Raw genomic sequence first — 16,411 nt, 5'->3', positions numbered from 1 at the left:
GCACTAGCCCAGGGGCCTCCTGAAAGAGCTCAACCAATACAATGGATAGTTCTGGGAAAACCGTCACGTGCATTCTCTCCAGGAGTTGAGTGCATTGGCAACCTCATCTTGAAAGGCAGAAAACTCGCCCTAAGACACCTAGGCATCAAACCCGCCAAGATATATTTACCCTTCCGCAAACAGCTCCCAATGCAATCAGTGGCGATGTCAGAATATTTAGCTATAGCTCTCGTTGGATTTGGCGGAGAAGTCCAGTATGCTACAAAACCCCCCTGGACTCAAATGCTGGCAATTGTTGACATCGACCTTCCACCGAAAATCATGAACCGGCCCCAACAAGGACCAACGGTTTTTACAGACGCATCCTCAGCTACCTCAACTGCTGCGGCGGTATGGCAATCAGGAGGAGAATGGCACTGCATTAAAATGACCGATTGTGCGCTCTCAGTTCAGCAGTTGGAAGCAACAGCCGTAGTACTAGCATGTGGACTGTTCCCAATGGAACACCTCAACATAGTGACCGATTCGATGTTTGTGGCCAAGCTCTGCTTAGCCATGTCGGGACCTGGCGTGTCAACATCCAAAACAGCTCTAATGCTGGAAGAAGCACTTTTCTCCCGAAAAGGCACCATATCAGTCATCCATGTCAACAGCCACAATCCAATCAAAGGATTTTTTCAAATCGGTAATGACAGAGCAGATGCCGCTGCAAAAGGGTTGTGGACGCTAAAAGATGCCCGTCAGCTACACGAGTCTCTCCACATCGGAGCTAAAGCGCTAGCGAAGAGATGCAGGATCTCAGTCGGTGACGCAAAACACATAATTGCCACGTGTCCCCACTGCCAGAAAGCACCACTGTGGTCTAGTGGAGTCAACCCCAGAGGCCTTAAGGCCTCCGAGGTGTGGCAGACGGATTTCACACTATGTCAATTGCTGAAACCTCGAGCATGGCTAGCAGTAACTGTAGATACATACAGCGGAGTGATCGTGGCCACACAACACCTTAGAGCCGACTCCAAAGCAACCATCCAGCATTGGCTTACGGCCATGGCGTGGCTTGGCGTCCCTAGTCAGATTAAAACAGACAACGGTCCAAATTTTGTCTCTAAATCAGTCCAGGCATTTGTTCTGAAATGGGGCATAACCTTAACACACGGCATCCCATATAATAGCACAGGACAAGCCATAGTCGAACGAGCGAATCAAACGCTGAAGTCCAAATTGGAGGTATTGGCAAAAACAGAAGGTTTTGCCAATGTTGTTCCCCCAAGAGACCAAGCACGCCTGCTAGCAACCGCTCTTTTAGCACTCAATCAGTTCCCTAGGGGGGAAGAGACGAATAGCCCCACACAAAAACATTGGGCCACTCAAGCGCTAGAAGAAGGCCCGTTAGTTGTAATTAAAAACGAGCTGGGAGAATGGGAACGAGGGTGGAGGCTAGTCCTGACAGGGCGAGGATATGCGGCAGTCAGAAAAGATGGTAAAGTTAAGTGGTGTCCACTTAAGTGTATTAAACCGGACCTTCACAACAAAACTAACGAGAACTGTGAGTTTCTGTCCACAGGACTGGATCATCGAACGCCCTTGTAACCTGTACGACCCAACGGTGAGAGAGGACGACAAGTTGACAAAACACCCTGATATCTACCTCAGCTGGACCAGTTGCGATGATCGTAATGACACTGATCTTCAGACCCTACATACTGAATAGACTTGTGTCATTTGTTAAGAGCCAATTAGAAGAGGCTGACATCACGTTGGTAGAGCACCAACAACTGTTATAAGAATGTTCTTGTTCAGAGCACCTTATGTTTTCTATTTGAGTTTTCTATTGAAGATTGTTCTATTTGAGTTTTCTATTGAAGATTGTTATATATTGTTATATTTTACCTAATTTAATTGTGCATAGGGAGGGGGGATATGTGGTAGTGAGGGTCTGGCGCCCGGAAGATATCGCGTTGTACGGGAAGACAGGGTCCCCCTCCCGATAGCCAATAGCGTTCAGTGCCCAGGTTATATAAGGCTGTTTCTCCCGCCAATAAACGCCATTTGCCGTCCACCACATTGGTGTCAGCGAGCCGATGGACCGAGCGACCTGGGATTGGTCGCCGTGCCGTTCCCGAACCAGGTCGCCACGCCTACGATAGGCAACACCTACTTAGTGAATTCAGTAAAGCAAGACATGCAATCCACCATAACATCTATTAAACACAACACTTGTGGCAAAAAGAAGCTTTTAAGTCCACAAGCCCTTCTCTTTCAAGTACACAATCCTCAAGACAATAATGATAAACTTTCTAGTTTGATCTGTATCAAAAAAGCAAAGCAGTGGCTACTGAGGTTTTTGGAGAAAGCAAACTTTTATTTGTCGGCTTGAAGTAGCTGCAGCAACTTGCTAAAAGGAAAGCAATAGCCATCTTTCTATAGAATTTCAGAGATACTAACAGACACAATCAATGATAAGCACTATAATATTAAAGGAAACAAATGAGAAAATTAGATCAGTAGAGAATGAGACCACCAAATGAAGTCTCAGTGCAAGACTGAAAGGCAGAAGTAATACTTCAAATGGCTACAGAAAAGCACTATGAAGGAGTCCAAAACTTGTAGATTGAAACTTCATAAGTTTTTAAAGGTATGATGAAATACTGGAAGCAATATTCCACACCAGAAAGTTTCAACAGGAGTATTTCAGCAAATATCAGCCAACTCCATACAATGTCTTATGAAGGAATCTTTTTATAGTAATCAAGCAGAGATCCCAAATACATCCGTTAAATAATCATTTTATGTCACTCTTTCCATGATCGCTCAAGACATAAAGGGTTTTAAATTGACTATTTTACAGAAGAATTTAATTGCATTTACTCCAATTATATCCCAGGTTTCTTTCTGATACTACAGATCCTAGTTAAGCAACTGTAAATAGGGATGGCAAAGAGAAACTCTGCTTTGATTCCCAAGACACTAGCATTTGAGCTTAGAATCAGAAAATCATACAATGGCTTGGGTTGGAAGGGACCCTCAAAGATCATGAAGCTCCAACCCCTCCACCATATGCAGGGCCACCAACCTCCCTATTAAATATTAGACCAGGCTGCCCAGGACCTCATCCAACTGGCCTTGAACACCTCCAGGAAGAGGGGTGTCCACAGCCTCTCTGGGCAGCCTGTTCCAGCACCTCACCATTCACTCTGTAAAGAACTTCCCCTGATACTCAACCTAAATCCTCCCTCCCTCAACTTAAAGCCATTTCCCCTTGTCCTGCCATTATCTTAAGCTTATCTTAACATAGCTCCTCAGGTCACATACACAAGGTGGGAAAACTGGCATACTTCATAGGATGATCATCTTTTAAAATAGGTGTTTCTGTCCAGCAGCTATACTATCCCAATCCACTCCCTTTCAATTCATCTAGCCTCCCTACAAACCAACCCCAACTGCAGTCTTGTTATTGAAAGCACGGTAACAGGTATGAGAGCTGATTCAGAATTGGTGTCTGACAAATACAGTTTTGCAATTAACGGAGCAACAAATGACTCTTTTCCTACTTCGACATGTGGAGCAGATGCGAGTAGTAGAGGGATGGAATGAGAACAAGTTTTTTTCTGTTACAAACAGAATTCACATTCTTACTCTCAACTATTCCAAAATTCAACAGATCTCAATGCTCTCTGATTTAGGTTTTGTAACAGAAAACTGAACATCCCTCATCTGCTTAAGCCTTCAAAGAATGCTTCTGCCACTTCAGTTTTGTTAGATTTGTAATATGGAATCAGCAGTCTCTTGACCTTTGCCCTGTGAAATAAATTGTTATGCTGCTCCTTTAATGTATTTCCATCCATTACTGCATGGATGGCATCACATCTGCAATAGAACCCAACATTCACCACCAAGTAATCAATCGATGCCTTGTAAAAAAGGGCTGATCTGAAATAATAAACACATTTTCCTTACTCTGTCTTGTATCTGAACAGGTATTAACCAGACCCAGTTGTCCCACAGCACTGGTAAAATACTGAAAGCAGAAGGCACTGCCATGTGATCTTATGCTGTAAGGCAGGCCCTGTAAGTAATAACTGAAGTTTTATTCTCAAGTCAGCACCAGACACCAAGGGTTCATACATGTATGAGTCCCAATTAGGAAGTTCAGGAGTTAAATATGTTAAAGGCTGCTATTTAATGATTTCACAATGCAGCAAGCTGTTAATGACAGGTAAATTCAGCGGAAGTAGAACTTCCATATGCAGAAGATCATTAACAACATCAAATTTACTACATCTAAGAGCCACTAACAGAGCCCAGTAAGCCATATCAATTTTATCTACAAATATCAGTCTTCCAGAGGTGAGTTTTTGCACACTTGAAATGTACAAAAGATCAATGAATAACTGTCTCACCTGAAGCTGGAAAGCATCAGTTTTTCAAGTTAATTTGGTATAGACTTTCTGCACCGAACGTTTACTGTTTCAAGACCTCAAGAGGAGATGAGCAATTGCTTGTGCATCCGTTGTTATAAATCTAGATTACAAGTATGTGTGTGTATATGTAGATATACATGCCATAATTATTATGCTTTTCTTTTTCTCTATCTCATTTTTTCCCTCATTTCTCCTCTCCATCTCACTGAGATGGGGGCAGTGAATGAACAGCCACGTGACGCTCAGTGATCTGCTGGGTTAAGCCACAATGCATCACCATATCTTAAAGAACTTGCACGCTGTAAAAGATTTCTTCTTTTAAGAACGTCAGCTTGCCTTTATAAAACACACAGAGTATCTTTGTAAGCAGATTCTGTCAGAAAGCGATCTTCTAACTCAATCCTGACTATTACAAAAATTCAGTACAGTTCTAATTATTAAAGGCAGCCATTCAACCTCACATGAAAACAGACTAGAGCACGTTTACACATGTATTTTTTGCCCTACTGACAAAGAATGCACACACAGCACAGAGCACCCACCTGGCACCTAAGAATGAAGTTCTTACATTTTATTGCTACAACAAACACAGAAGTGTTGAGTTTGAAATTTCAGCAGGATTCTTCCAATCAAAACATTTTCCTCCTGCTTAACTGACCGTAACATTTGCAGAAGTCACAGACAACTGTAAGCTTCTACAGTTTCAAGGAACAGAATAACCCATATTGGAAAATTCGAGACCAAAAATAAAGCTGTCTGCATAACCGAATAAAGGCAGATCTCACTACAGATCTATTTTCCACTGATGAAAAAGCAAATTTGCTTGCTGTTCTTAATTACAGTATTTGTAGGGCATTTCATAGATGTATTACAGCATTAAGAACTCTCTCCTCTCACCCCCATTCTCATAAGCAAATGCTTCCCTCTTGCTGCTTCCACATTCTATCACCTCATTAGTTAATTATTGCTTAAACGCAAACATACACTACCTGCATATGTTATAATGGAGACTTTGTTTTACTTTCTCATACACAAGAATACAACTAAACTATAAAGCCAGAAAGGTAAAATTTATGCAACTATGACTTAATTACTGTCAGGCTCTTAGCCTTCAGGAGAAGTACATCATCAAGATCATAGTGGGTTTTTTGTGTCCCAATTAGAACACCACCATTAAATGTATGACAAATAAACGTGTTAGGAAGCAGAACAACTCCTACAAGATAACTGACTTTCCTTCTACTTGTACACACCATGTGAAGGACAGCTCAAACTCTGAGGTGCTCGCAACAGTCCAAAGCAAACACCTTGCTTCTCACAGGAAGAGATGGTGAGCAACTGCTACACATCTGCACGCTGACAAAAGACACGCTCAGCATCCTCACAACATTGCTCTGTTGTAATCTAATGTCTGGATGAACATAAAAGCTCCTGAACAGTGCACGGACTCAGGATTCCAACACAAACAAGAGGATTCTCTCTCTTCAGCCCTACATACTTTCTGCAGACCATCAGACCACTGCTACCGAGCTTCTCCACAGCTGTGTAGAGACAGCTACTTCATGTGGAGTCTCTGATTGTCTTCTCGCATCCTTTTAAGTGGTATGACATTCTCATTGTGGCACTTTGATATTGTCACCTTGTGTACAGTCTGACTGTGATTCATAGAACCACAGACTGTTCTCTTCTGCACATAATCGCACATCTCTTTTTTCTTTTTTTTCTTTTTTCCCTACAGAATACCTCATATTTCCCCGTTTCCTATGTGTTCCTATCTGCCTCTATGTTACCACCCACCTCAACCCAGCAGTACCGAATGACACATTCCTTTTTTCATACCTTTTCCCCCAATGTGTGGAAATCCCACTATCCCCCATCACACCATGCGCACTAACCATGTTCCTCAATGCCACATCCATACATTTCTTGAACACCTCCGGGGATGGTGACTCTACCACCTCCCTGGGCAGCCTGTGCCACTTCCTCACCACTCCTTCTGAGAAGAAACATTTCCTAATATCCAACCTGAACTTTCCCTGTGCAGCTTGAAGCCATCACTTCTCACACTGTTGCTGGTTACCTTCACAATTGGTCTGTAGTGTTGTAGTTTTGCAGAGTTACTCAACCTAACTTCTCCATTCTGCTTGCTTCCCTCCTGCCTGCGCTCCTGGACTGGTTTGTGACAGCTAGGCTAGTCTTGTACTACACTCCTTATCTTTTCTGTGCGGACAGATAGTTCATTCACAATCTTGAAGCAGTTTCTTTGAGTAACTGCCAGGTTTCAAACATTTTTTCATCTGTGTCAGCTTTCTGGGACATCATACTGAGTTGTTGTAGGGGTTCATTGTAGTCTATCTTCATGAGATATTTTTATTTTGACATCCTTGCTTCTTTTGAAAGTGATGTAATTTCCCTGCAAAAACCTGCAAAGCCATGCATACATGTATGTATGTATATACGTACAAAATATGTATGAAAGCATAAGTATAGCGTATATATAAAAACATGTATGCATGCATGCGTACATACTATATACTGTAGTATATACATACATAACTCTCTCTGTTTCTAAAGAATAACGAGAATTTAAATATTTCCTGGCTTTTGTGACCAATTAATTCAGATTAAGACCCATAAAAGTAAACAAAGGATGATGGGTGTGCCATCAGCAAACAAGCTTGTCACACTGCTGGCAAATGGAAACAGGCATGACTCCTTACTCATTTTTCTAATAATCCTGTGCAGAAATTGTTGGCTTTGCATCCACTGCCGCTAGTTAGGTGAAAGTGCTATGGATCCCTTTAGCTGTAACATTCTGCCATTTTTGATATTAAAATGAATTTGAAGAAATACATCAACTTCATCTATAAAAGGGTTCCAGGATCAAAATGCTCATCAGGGTACAACACGCGTGCCGACTTACTTACAGGGAGATTTCTTATAAGAGAAGCAGGTCTAAGACATCTGTTTATCTCCAATTTAAACAACTTAATTTAGGTAGAATTATGTGTTTTACAGCTATTCACGCAGTTGCTTACTAGAAATATCTGATTTAATTGCAGAGATGTTCTAGACCTAAACCAGGGTCTATTTAAGACAGAGAAAGCTCTGCATTGACAATTTTTATATTTGTTGTGGTTACATCATTGAAGTGAATACATTGTGTTTATATTAAATTGTAAGAAGAACCATTTTTAATAAGCTTTAACATTTTAATTTGATATCCTCTTCTGATTTAAGTGTGGCCTTATGACTCTCCATAGAAAAAGATTATTCTGCCCACACTGAGGCTAAATGACAAAACCCCAGTAACTCAAAAAAAAAAAAAAAAAAGAGAAACAAATGACTAATCTCAAAAGCCTTTGGAAATATTATGCAAATATACCACAGCAATAGAAAGTATCAGATGGGATGAGTCACATCAACAAGTTACCATGGTTTGACAAGTAGCAAAAGCAGAGTAAAACCACTCTTTCCTAAGTCTCTCTGTGAGGTTTAAGCTGACACGCTTCACTTCACATCTGAGGCAGACTACAAATCGGCACGAGCTACTGCACCTCAGCCATGGCACAGGCAAAAGCTTTCCTTGTCCTGGAGTCAGCTGCACAGAGAGGCTCTGCTGCTCTGGTCCCTGCCACGGCTGCATTTTATCCAACCCATTCCTGTGCTCATCTGAGCCCACGATGAGTCAGTGCAGAGAAGCTAACTGCAGATATCTCCTAGCTTTGCCAAAATGTTTTCTGTGCTTCACTGGGTCAGCTCGTCACCTCATCAGCAGGGAGGCTTGGGATGCACTACACGGACAAGGAGGCAAGGAGAGCAGGAGCAGAGCAACTTCTAGGGGCAGCTAGCCATACATTCAGTTAAACTGTACCATCAAAACACATCCTTGCTCTTACAGTCATTAGCCCAAACCAAGAGTTATTAGAGTTGCTTCCAATTTATCTCCTAATCCATTTCAAGGGAATTGTTTTTCTACTAAATAGCCATACAGGAAGCTTCAAATGTCACCTATCTGCCTGAGTGATTTCACAAAAAAGACTGACATGTTTAGGAGAAAGACTTCTTGAACTTGCAGTAGATCGTCCATAAGCACAAAATCCATGCCACTGATCAATAAATATCTCCATTCTCAGCTGTCAAGGGCTATAGACATACCAGAGAAATACACTAGACTCAGTCCTTTTGACTAAAAATACCAAAATCATACGTAATCCTCATATGTATTACAACACAATGTAATCACCTTCAGATGGATGAGCATCACTCCTCGGAAGCTTAGGGGAAAGGGGAGCTGTGTATGGTGGAGAGTCCTGAGAGTATCGTTTAACACTTCCGTTTTCATGTATTTCTTCTTTTGCTGTGAAAAGGAAAGATATCACCAATTTATTATGGTATAAAAATGCTCACAGGGAAAGTCAAAGTACAAAAGCAAAAACATACATCAAGTCATTCACCAGGTAACAAATCCATTTCACATAGAATCGGTCATTCAATACAAACTTCAAAAGCTGAAGTAACAGCTTAGTTTATACTATCATCATCCAAATTTCCAAATTTAGGCTACTTTCCTGAAAAGTATTAAAGCAAATGACTTTTATTTGATGAAATGAAACAAATACAATTTCTCTACTGGAAAAAAACAAAACAAAACAAATAAAAACCGAAATACCAAAACCACCACAATACTTTATTTTCTAAAGCAGCACCTCTAAGACTGAAACTGCATTGATGTCAAAGTTTTCTCAGCTATGGCTCCTGATAACCCTTGGACCGGGACTCATAATACCAGCACTGCAAGCCATTTGATGGGAGACCCTGAGCATGTTATTTCCCTCTCACTCTATATACCCCCAGAGTACCAAAACTCACATAAAATGTCACAAGCAGCCAGCTGCAAAACCCACCTTCTCTACTAGACTGTATGCTGCAGAATTTAAAATTTTGGAGCCGCCACTGCGCAAGGTGAACAAAGAAGGAAGAAAAGAGTATTTAATGTTGTAGGATAGGCTGAACTGAATCATCTCTCAGAGCAAGCCCCTTCTTATAAGGTAGTAAGCATCTTTCTCCAAGGTTATTTTATGATTCAAACATAAATTGAACAGGCAAAATGTGAAGTTTTGAGTCTGTTCTTTTAGTAACCCAGTGGTACAATACATATGTTTCCTACTTGACCACAAGAAAGAGTTAGCAGAACAAAATGATTTCTGCACATGTGGTATGAGCTATCCCAACCTGCCACAGCACTTGTGCTCTGGAACGAATCCTCTAAGAACTGAAGAGTATTCATTTCAATCAATTAAAGTTATAGCAAAGCAGATTAAAATGTTAAATTTCATAAAGTAACCACACTTATCAAAAATATCAGTACTTGTAAACAACACCTGTTTGATAGTACCTGGTTTGTTCCTATCGTACTCCGTGGGACTATGTGCACACCCCATGTAGGGGCTGAAAGGCTGGCTACTGAAAAGATTATCGCATTGAAGACTGTGGCAGAGTTTCTCCAAGAAACGTAGGACAAACGATGCACTGTTTACAGAAGGAAGATTGATGGCATGCTTCTCCCCATCAAAGGAAGCTGCGAATAAGAAGAAGATGTCAAACAGCCCCTGAGCATCACGAAGTATAGCAAAACACTAACAAGTAAAGGAGAAGACATTCAGCTTTGATTTAAAACATGCAAGACATGAGAGGAATAAACAATCTTTCTGGTGTTGTCCTTGATCGCCGAGGATCGCCGCTTCGGAGCTGTTTCAGCCAGAGCCGCAGCGGCTGATCGCGAAGAACACGTGGATCTCGATCGGTTCCCTCTTCCGGGGGTCCCCGAGACAACAGAGAAGCCCGGCAGCTCTCGCGAGAGCGGCTGACGCAGCGGGGGCGTTGCCAGGGCAACGCCTAGAAAAAACCTCCAGCGTCGCTGCCCACCAGGGCGGAGAGGAGAGGCGTTATCACTGTGAGGTAAGTGGCAGGTGCGGGGTCACCCATTAACGACCTGGTAAGGGGGCGAGGGCAGAGCCAGCACTATCAGCAGCAGGGTAGGGCTGATCGGTCACGCCCTGTTAAGGCTATTCTAGTTGTGCTAATTAGTCTTCAGGTTCTCCATGGCTCCACCCCGGCGGAAGGCTACTGTCTCTAAAAATAATGTGGGGACCCAGACAGAGGCCCCCTGCACATGTAAAAGAAAGACTGCCAAGAAGAATGCAGAGACGCAGACTGAGGTCCCAAAACAACATGCTAGTGTGCAGGTCACTGGCTGTGATGAGTGCCAGAGCCTGGCCCTTGCAGTGCCAGGCGATGGAGGCAGCACTTGTGTAAGATGTGACCAGCTAAAGGACTTACTTTGCCTTGTGGTCAACCTGAAGGAGGAGGTGGAGAGGCTAAGGACCATAAAGGAATGTGAGAGGGAGATTGATTGGTGGTGCCAGTCCCTGTCAGCTCCGAGATCTTGGCACACAGCTGAGGCTCTGCGTGGAGCGTGTCACCCCCTGCCGCCTTGCAAACAGGTAGTAGAGGGGAACCGGCAGGTAGACTGTGTTCCTGCTGCAGTGCAAGGCAATTTGAGAGCAGAGCAAGGCAATCTAAGGGAGGAGGAGGAGTGGAAAAGGATACCGGCTCGGCGAAGTGGGTGTCCTCCATCCCGACCATCCTCGGCTCCCCAGGTGCCTCTGCAAAATAGGTTTGAGGCCGTGAATCTCGAGGGAGAGGTGAGTGAGGGGGTGGAGGGAGGTCCACCTGTAAGGTTGCCTCGGGCGAAGCGGTCGACCCCACGCCTCAAGACTGCCTCCGCCCGGAAGGACAGAAGGGTGGTTGTCATAGGTGACTCCCTGCTGAGAGGAACAGAAGGCCCTATATGTCGGCCTGACCCTACCCGTAGGGAGGTGTGCTGCCTCCCTGGGGCAAGGGTCAGGGACATTGCTAGGAAACTTCCTGGTCTGATTGGCCCTTCTGATTATTACCCATTATTGATAGTTCAGGCTGGCAGTGATGAAGTCGCTGAGAGAAGCCTGAGGTCTATCAAGGAAGACTTCAGGGGACTGGGGCGGGTAGTTGAAGGAACGGGTGTGCAGGTGGATTTTTCTTCCCTACCTTCAGTGGCAGGGAAGGATACCGAGAGCATCCAAAAAACCCGCCTCATAAATAAATGGCTAAGAAGTTGGTGCAAGCACAGGAACTTCGGTTTTTTTGACCACGGGGTAATTTACTCTGCGCCTGGCATGATGGCTGCAGATGGAAGTAGCCTGTCTCCAAGGGGTAAGAGGATCCTAGCCCAGGAACTGGCAGGGCTCATTGAAAGGTGTTTAAACTAGGTATGAAGGGGGAAGGGGACAGAATGAGGGCCACTGGGGTTGAGCGGGTAGTTCGTGGCTCAAAATGGAGTTCGATGGGTGAAAAGGGTGGAGTTCAAAGGGATGGAGAGAGGCAGGGGGGTGCTGCTTCCCTAAAGTGTCTATACACTAATGCGCGCAGCATGGGAAATAAACAGGAAGAGTTGGAGATCTGTGTGCGGTCACAAGGCCATGATCTCATTGCGATCACGGAGACGTGGTGGGACAGCTCGCATGACTGGAATGTTGTCATGGAGGGCTGTGTGCTTTTTAGGAAAGATCGGCTGGCGAGGCGGGGTGGTGGAGTTGCTCTTTGTGTGAGAGAGCAGCTAGAATGTATTGAACTCCACCTGGGGGAGGGTGATGTAGCAGTGGAGAGCTTGTGGGTGAGAATCAAGGGGCAGGCTGGTATGGGTGACACCGTTGTGGGTGTGTACTACAGGCCCCCTGATCAGGAGGAGGAGGTTGACGAGGCCTTCCACAAGCAACTGAAAGTAGCGTCGCAATCCCAGGCGCTAGTGCTTATGGGGGACTTCAATTATCCAGATATTTGCTGGAAAAGCAACGTGGCCAGGCACGCGCGGTCCAGACGGTTCCTGCAATGTGTCGAAGACAACTTTCTGATGCAGATGGTGGAGGAACCGACGAGGGGAGGGGTGTTACTCTCACAAATAAGGACGGGTTTGTTAAGGAAGTAAAAGTTGGGGGTAGCTTGGGTTGTAGTGACCACGAGATGGTGGAGTTCAAGATCTTGAGTGGAAGGAGCAAAGCAAAAAGTAGGACTGCTACCCTGGACTTTAGGAGAGCCAACTTTGATCTCTTCCGGGACCTACTTGGAGCTATCCCGTGGGCTAGGGTGTTAGAAGGTAAGGGGGCCTGTGAGAGCTGGTTGGCATTTAAACAGCTCTTCTTCCAAGCCCAGGATCGGTGCGTCCCTGTGAGCAAGAAATCAGGAAAGGGTGGCAGGAGACCTGTGTGGATGAGCAAGGAGCTCATGCACAAACTCAAAGGGAAAAAGAAGGTCCATGAAATGTGGAAAAAGGGTCTGACCACTCGGGAAGAATATAGAAATGTTGTCAGGGCCTGCAGGGATGCGACGAGGAAGGCTAAAGCCCACCTGGAATTGAATCTAGCAAAGGTGGTAAAGGATAATAAAAAAGGCTTTTTTAAGTATGCTAACAGTAAAAGGAAGACTAGGGAGAATGTAGGTCCCCTACTAAGTGAGGAGGGTGTTCTGGTAATGGGGGATGCTGAGAAGGCGGAGATACTGAACGCCTTCTTTGCTTCTGTCTTCAGTGAAAAAGCTCCCCCTCGGGAATCCCAGGCCCTGGTGGTTAGTGAGAAGGTCTGGGGAATAGAAGACTTCCCTTTAGTCAGGGAAGAGGCGGTCCGAGAGCGCCTAGGCAACACCAATGTTCATAAATCCATGGGACCCGATGGGGTGCATCCACGGGTGCTGAGGGAGCTGGCAGAGGTGATTGCTGAACCGCTCTCTATCATCTTTGAGAGGTCTTGGAGAATGGGGGAGGTGCCTGAAGACTGGAGGATAGCCAATGTCACTCCGGTCTTCAAAAAGGGCAAGAAGGAAGATCCAGGTAATTACAGGCCAGTCAGCCTCACCTCTGTCCCTGGAAAGGTGATGGAACAGATTGTGCTGGATGCCATCTCCAGACAACTGGAAGAAAAGGTTATCAGGAGTAGTCAGCACGGGTTCACCAGGGGGAGGTCGTGCTTGACCAACCTGGTAGCCTTCTATGATGTTGTCACTGGCTGGGTGGATGGGGGGAGAGCAGTGGATGTGGTCTACCTTGATTTCAGCAAGGCATTTGACACTGTCTCCCACAACATCCTTATAACGAAGCTGAGGAAGTGTGGGATAGATGAGTGGACAGTGAGGTGGGTTGAGAACTGGCTGACTGGCGGAGCACAGAGGGTCGTCATTGGCGGTGCAGAGTCTGGTTGGAGACCTGTAACCAGCGGTGTTCCCCAGGGGTCGGTGCTGGGACCGGTCCTGTTCAACATCTTCATCAATGACCTTGATGAGGGGGTAGTGGCCACCCTCAGCAAGTTTGCTGATGATACGAAGTTGGGAGGATTGGCTGACACGCCTGAAGGCTGTGCTGCCATTCAGCGAGACCTGGACAAGCTGGAGAGCTGGGCAGTAAGGAACCAGATGAGGTTTAACAAAAGCAAGTGTAGAGTCTTGCACCTAGGGAGGAATAATTGCATGCACCGGTAGAGGTTGAGGGATGACCTGCTGGAGAGGAGCTCTGCGGAGAGGGACCTGGGTGTCCTGGTGGACGACAGGTTGGCCATGAGCCAGCAGTGTGCCCTTGTGGCCAAAAAGGCCAATGGCATTCTGGGGTGCATTAAAGGGAGCGTGGCCAGCAGGTCGAGGGAGGTGATCCTCCCCTCTACTCTGCCCTGGTAAGGCCTCATCTGGAGTACTGTGTCCAGTTCTGGGCTCCCCAGTACAAAAAAGACAGGGATCTCTTGGAAAGAGTCTAGCGGAGAGCCACAAAGGTGGTGAAGGGCCTGGAGCATCTCCCCTATGAGGAAAGGCTAAGTGATCTGGGTCTGTTTAGCCTTGAGAAGAGAAGACTGAGAGGGGACCTGATCCAGGTCTATAAATATCTAAGGTGTGGGGGGCAAAGTGGCGAGGCCAGTCTCTTTTCAGCAGTGTGCGGAGACAGGACAAGGGGAAATGGCCAGAAGCTGGAGCATAGGAAGTTCCGCACCAGTGTGCGCAAGAACTTCTTTACGGTGAGGGTGACGGAGCACTGGAACAGGCTGCCCAGGGAGGTGGTGGAGTCTCCTTCTCTGGAGATATTCAAGACCCGCCTGGACGCCTACCTGTGCGACCTGGTGTAGGGATCCTGCTTTGGCAGGGGGGTTGGACTCGATGATCTCTGGAGGTCCCTTCCAACCCCTACGATTCTGTGATTCAGTGTGATTCTGTTTAACACGTTTATATCCAAAGAACTGGTTGTACCTTCCATTGGATCCATGCCACTTCAAATTTGCTCTATGAGAACTTATTTTCAGAAAATAACACTGGCTTTAAACGAGTATAACAAATCTATTCTCTCAACATCAAAATCTTACGGGCAATTTCAGTTGTTTGCTTATAAAACAGTACCTCTATACCACCTATTTGCAGGAGATAACCAAGAAAAGATCCATTACAGCAGTCTTGCACACCCACACAACTCGAAGTAGCGTTTAAGTCCACACAATGGAAAAAGCTCATACTCCTACCACCCAGCCCACCTGTTAAAATGGCGCTTTGTGCTCCTACTCCAGGCAGGTAGATCTTATTAAACGCTTGTCTTTTTTTTTTTTTTTTTTAAACTGCAGCTCAGCAAGAAAACGCACGCACTAAGAACACTATCGTTGTTTCAAGCAAACACAGAAAACTATGCGAAAGGATGAATTCGATGCCCTTAGGCTGAAACGCGATGAGGGAAAAATGATAGTTCCACACCCTCACGGAGGGCAGAACGCTGTCGGGAGCGGGAATCGCGCTCGCCGAAGCAGCGCCGTCAGGCGGGGCGGCGCGCAGCCGGTGACAGCGGGAGCCGGGGGCGCTCAGCATCCCTCGGCAGCGCGGCGCGGCGACCGACAGGGCACCGCTCACAACTTCCCTCCCGCAGCACCGCAGCACCTCCACACTGCTCGCCACAAGCTCTCCGCACGCCAACGGGTTTCCCAACCCTCCTCGGCTTCGCGTCCTCCCACAGCCGAAGCGACGAGTCGCGCGGCTCTGCCCTCGCAACTCCCCCCGCCCCGCGCACGGAGGCGGCCCCCAACCGCAGCGCCCAGCCGCAGCCCCCAGCCGCTCCCCCCCTCGCGCAGCGCCACTCCGGGGTGCCGCCTGCCGCAGCGACGGCGGCGGGGAGCCCTCGCGCCCACAGGCGGCCTTCCCGGGGTCTGCCCTCTCCGCCCCCCTCCCACCTACCTGAGGGCAGCCGGCATCCGTCCGCGCGGCGGCGCACAGCCGGTGGCACCGCGCGCACAGCCTGCCTGCCTGCCTGCCGCCCTCCCTCGGACGAGGGTCCCCTTAGACGAAAGCACAGCCCCAGCCCGGCCGCTACCGCGAGGGACCGCGCCCGCGGCCGGAGCCCGGGGGCCGCGAGGAGGGAGGGCGGAGCGCCCGGTGACAGGTGAGGACGGCCCCCGCGCCGCTCCCTACCTCGCGCCGCTCTCCTCGCAGCCGGCGGCTCGCTTACCCTCGACCGCCGCCGCCCCCTCGCTCCGTTCCCCCGCCCTACCGCGGCGTTCAACGCGGCCCCGCTAGCCGCGAGGCCCCGCCCCCCGCCCCGCACTGACGGCTCTCTCCGCCAATAGCGAAGAAGACGGCCGTCCTCGAGCTCCGCCCTCACCTCCTTCGACCAATAGGAGCTATCCGTGGTGCTGCCCCTCCACCTTCCCGGCAGGCTCGGTTGGCTCGCAGCTGCCGAGCAACGGGCGCGGGGCTGCGGGTGGGGCCGCTGAGGGCGGTGGCCGGGTGAGGCCCCGCTGCGGGCCGGGGTTGGTGCCGCGGGATTGTGCCCGGGGCTCCTCGTTCGGGAGCTTTCGCCTCATAGATGGACGTTTTTTGTTCCCCTCCCCTTTTTCCCTCTCGGCTCAGCCATCAGGAGGATGGAAATATCTCCCGCACTC

The 16,411-nt window shown here is 47.2% G+C and overlaps 1 protein-coding gene across 9 annotated transcripts in view; it reads right to left on the bottom strand.

Moving 5' to 3' along the window:
• The window catches only part of LOC149913916 (sex comb on midleg-like protein 2), a 34,565-nt gene that overhangs the window by 17,165 nt on the left and 989 nt on the right, over positions 1–16,411 (bottom strand). For 3 of the 9 annotated variants that reach the window (XM_090128550.1, XM_090128548.1, XM_090128549.1), the window contains exons 1-3: positions 11,034–12,230; positions 9,820–10,002; positions 8,668–8,781 (exon numbers count right to left, since the gene is read on the bottom strand). In XM_090128550.1, the coding sequence (XP_089984676.1) occupies positions 8,668–8,781; positions 9,820–10,002; positions 11,034–11,337 (601 nt within the window). In that variant the 5' untranslated portion in view covers positions 11,338–12,230. The other 6 variants (XR_016460838.1, XR_016460836.1, XR_016460835.1 and 3 more) reach the window with 6 other exon arrangements.

Source organism: Phasianus colchicus, chromosome 33 (assembly GCF_987193195.1).
Source record: "Phasianus colchicus chromosome 33, bPhaCol1.hap1.1, whole genome shotgun sequence".
Lineage (NCBI taxonomy): Eukaryota > Metazoa > Chordata > Aves > Galliformes > Phasianidae > Phasianus > Phasianus colchicus.
Note: the sequence above shows the minus strand (reverse complement) of the source record. Positions and strands in the feature narration are given on the sequence as shown.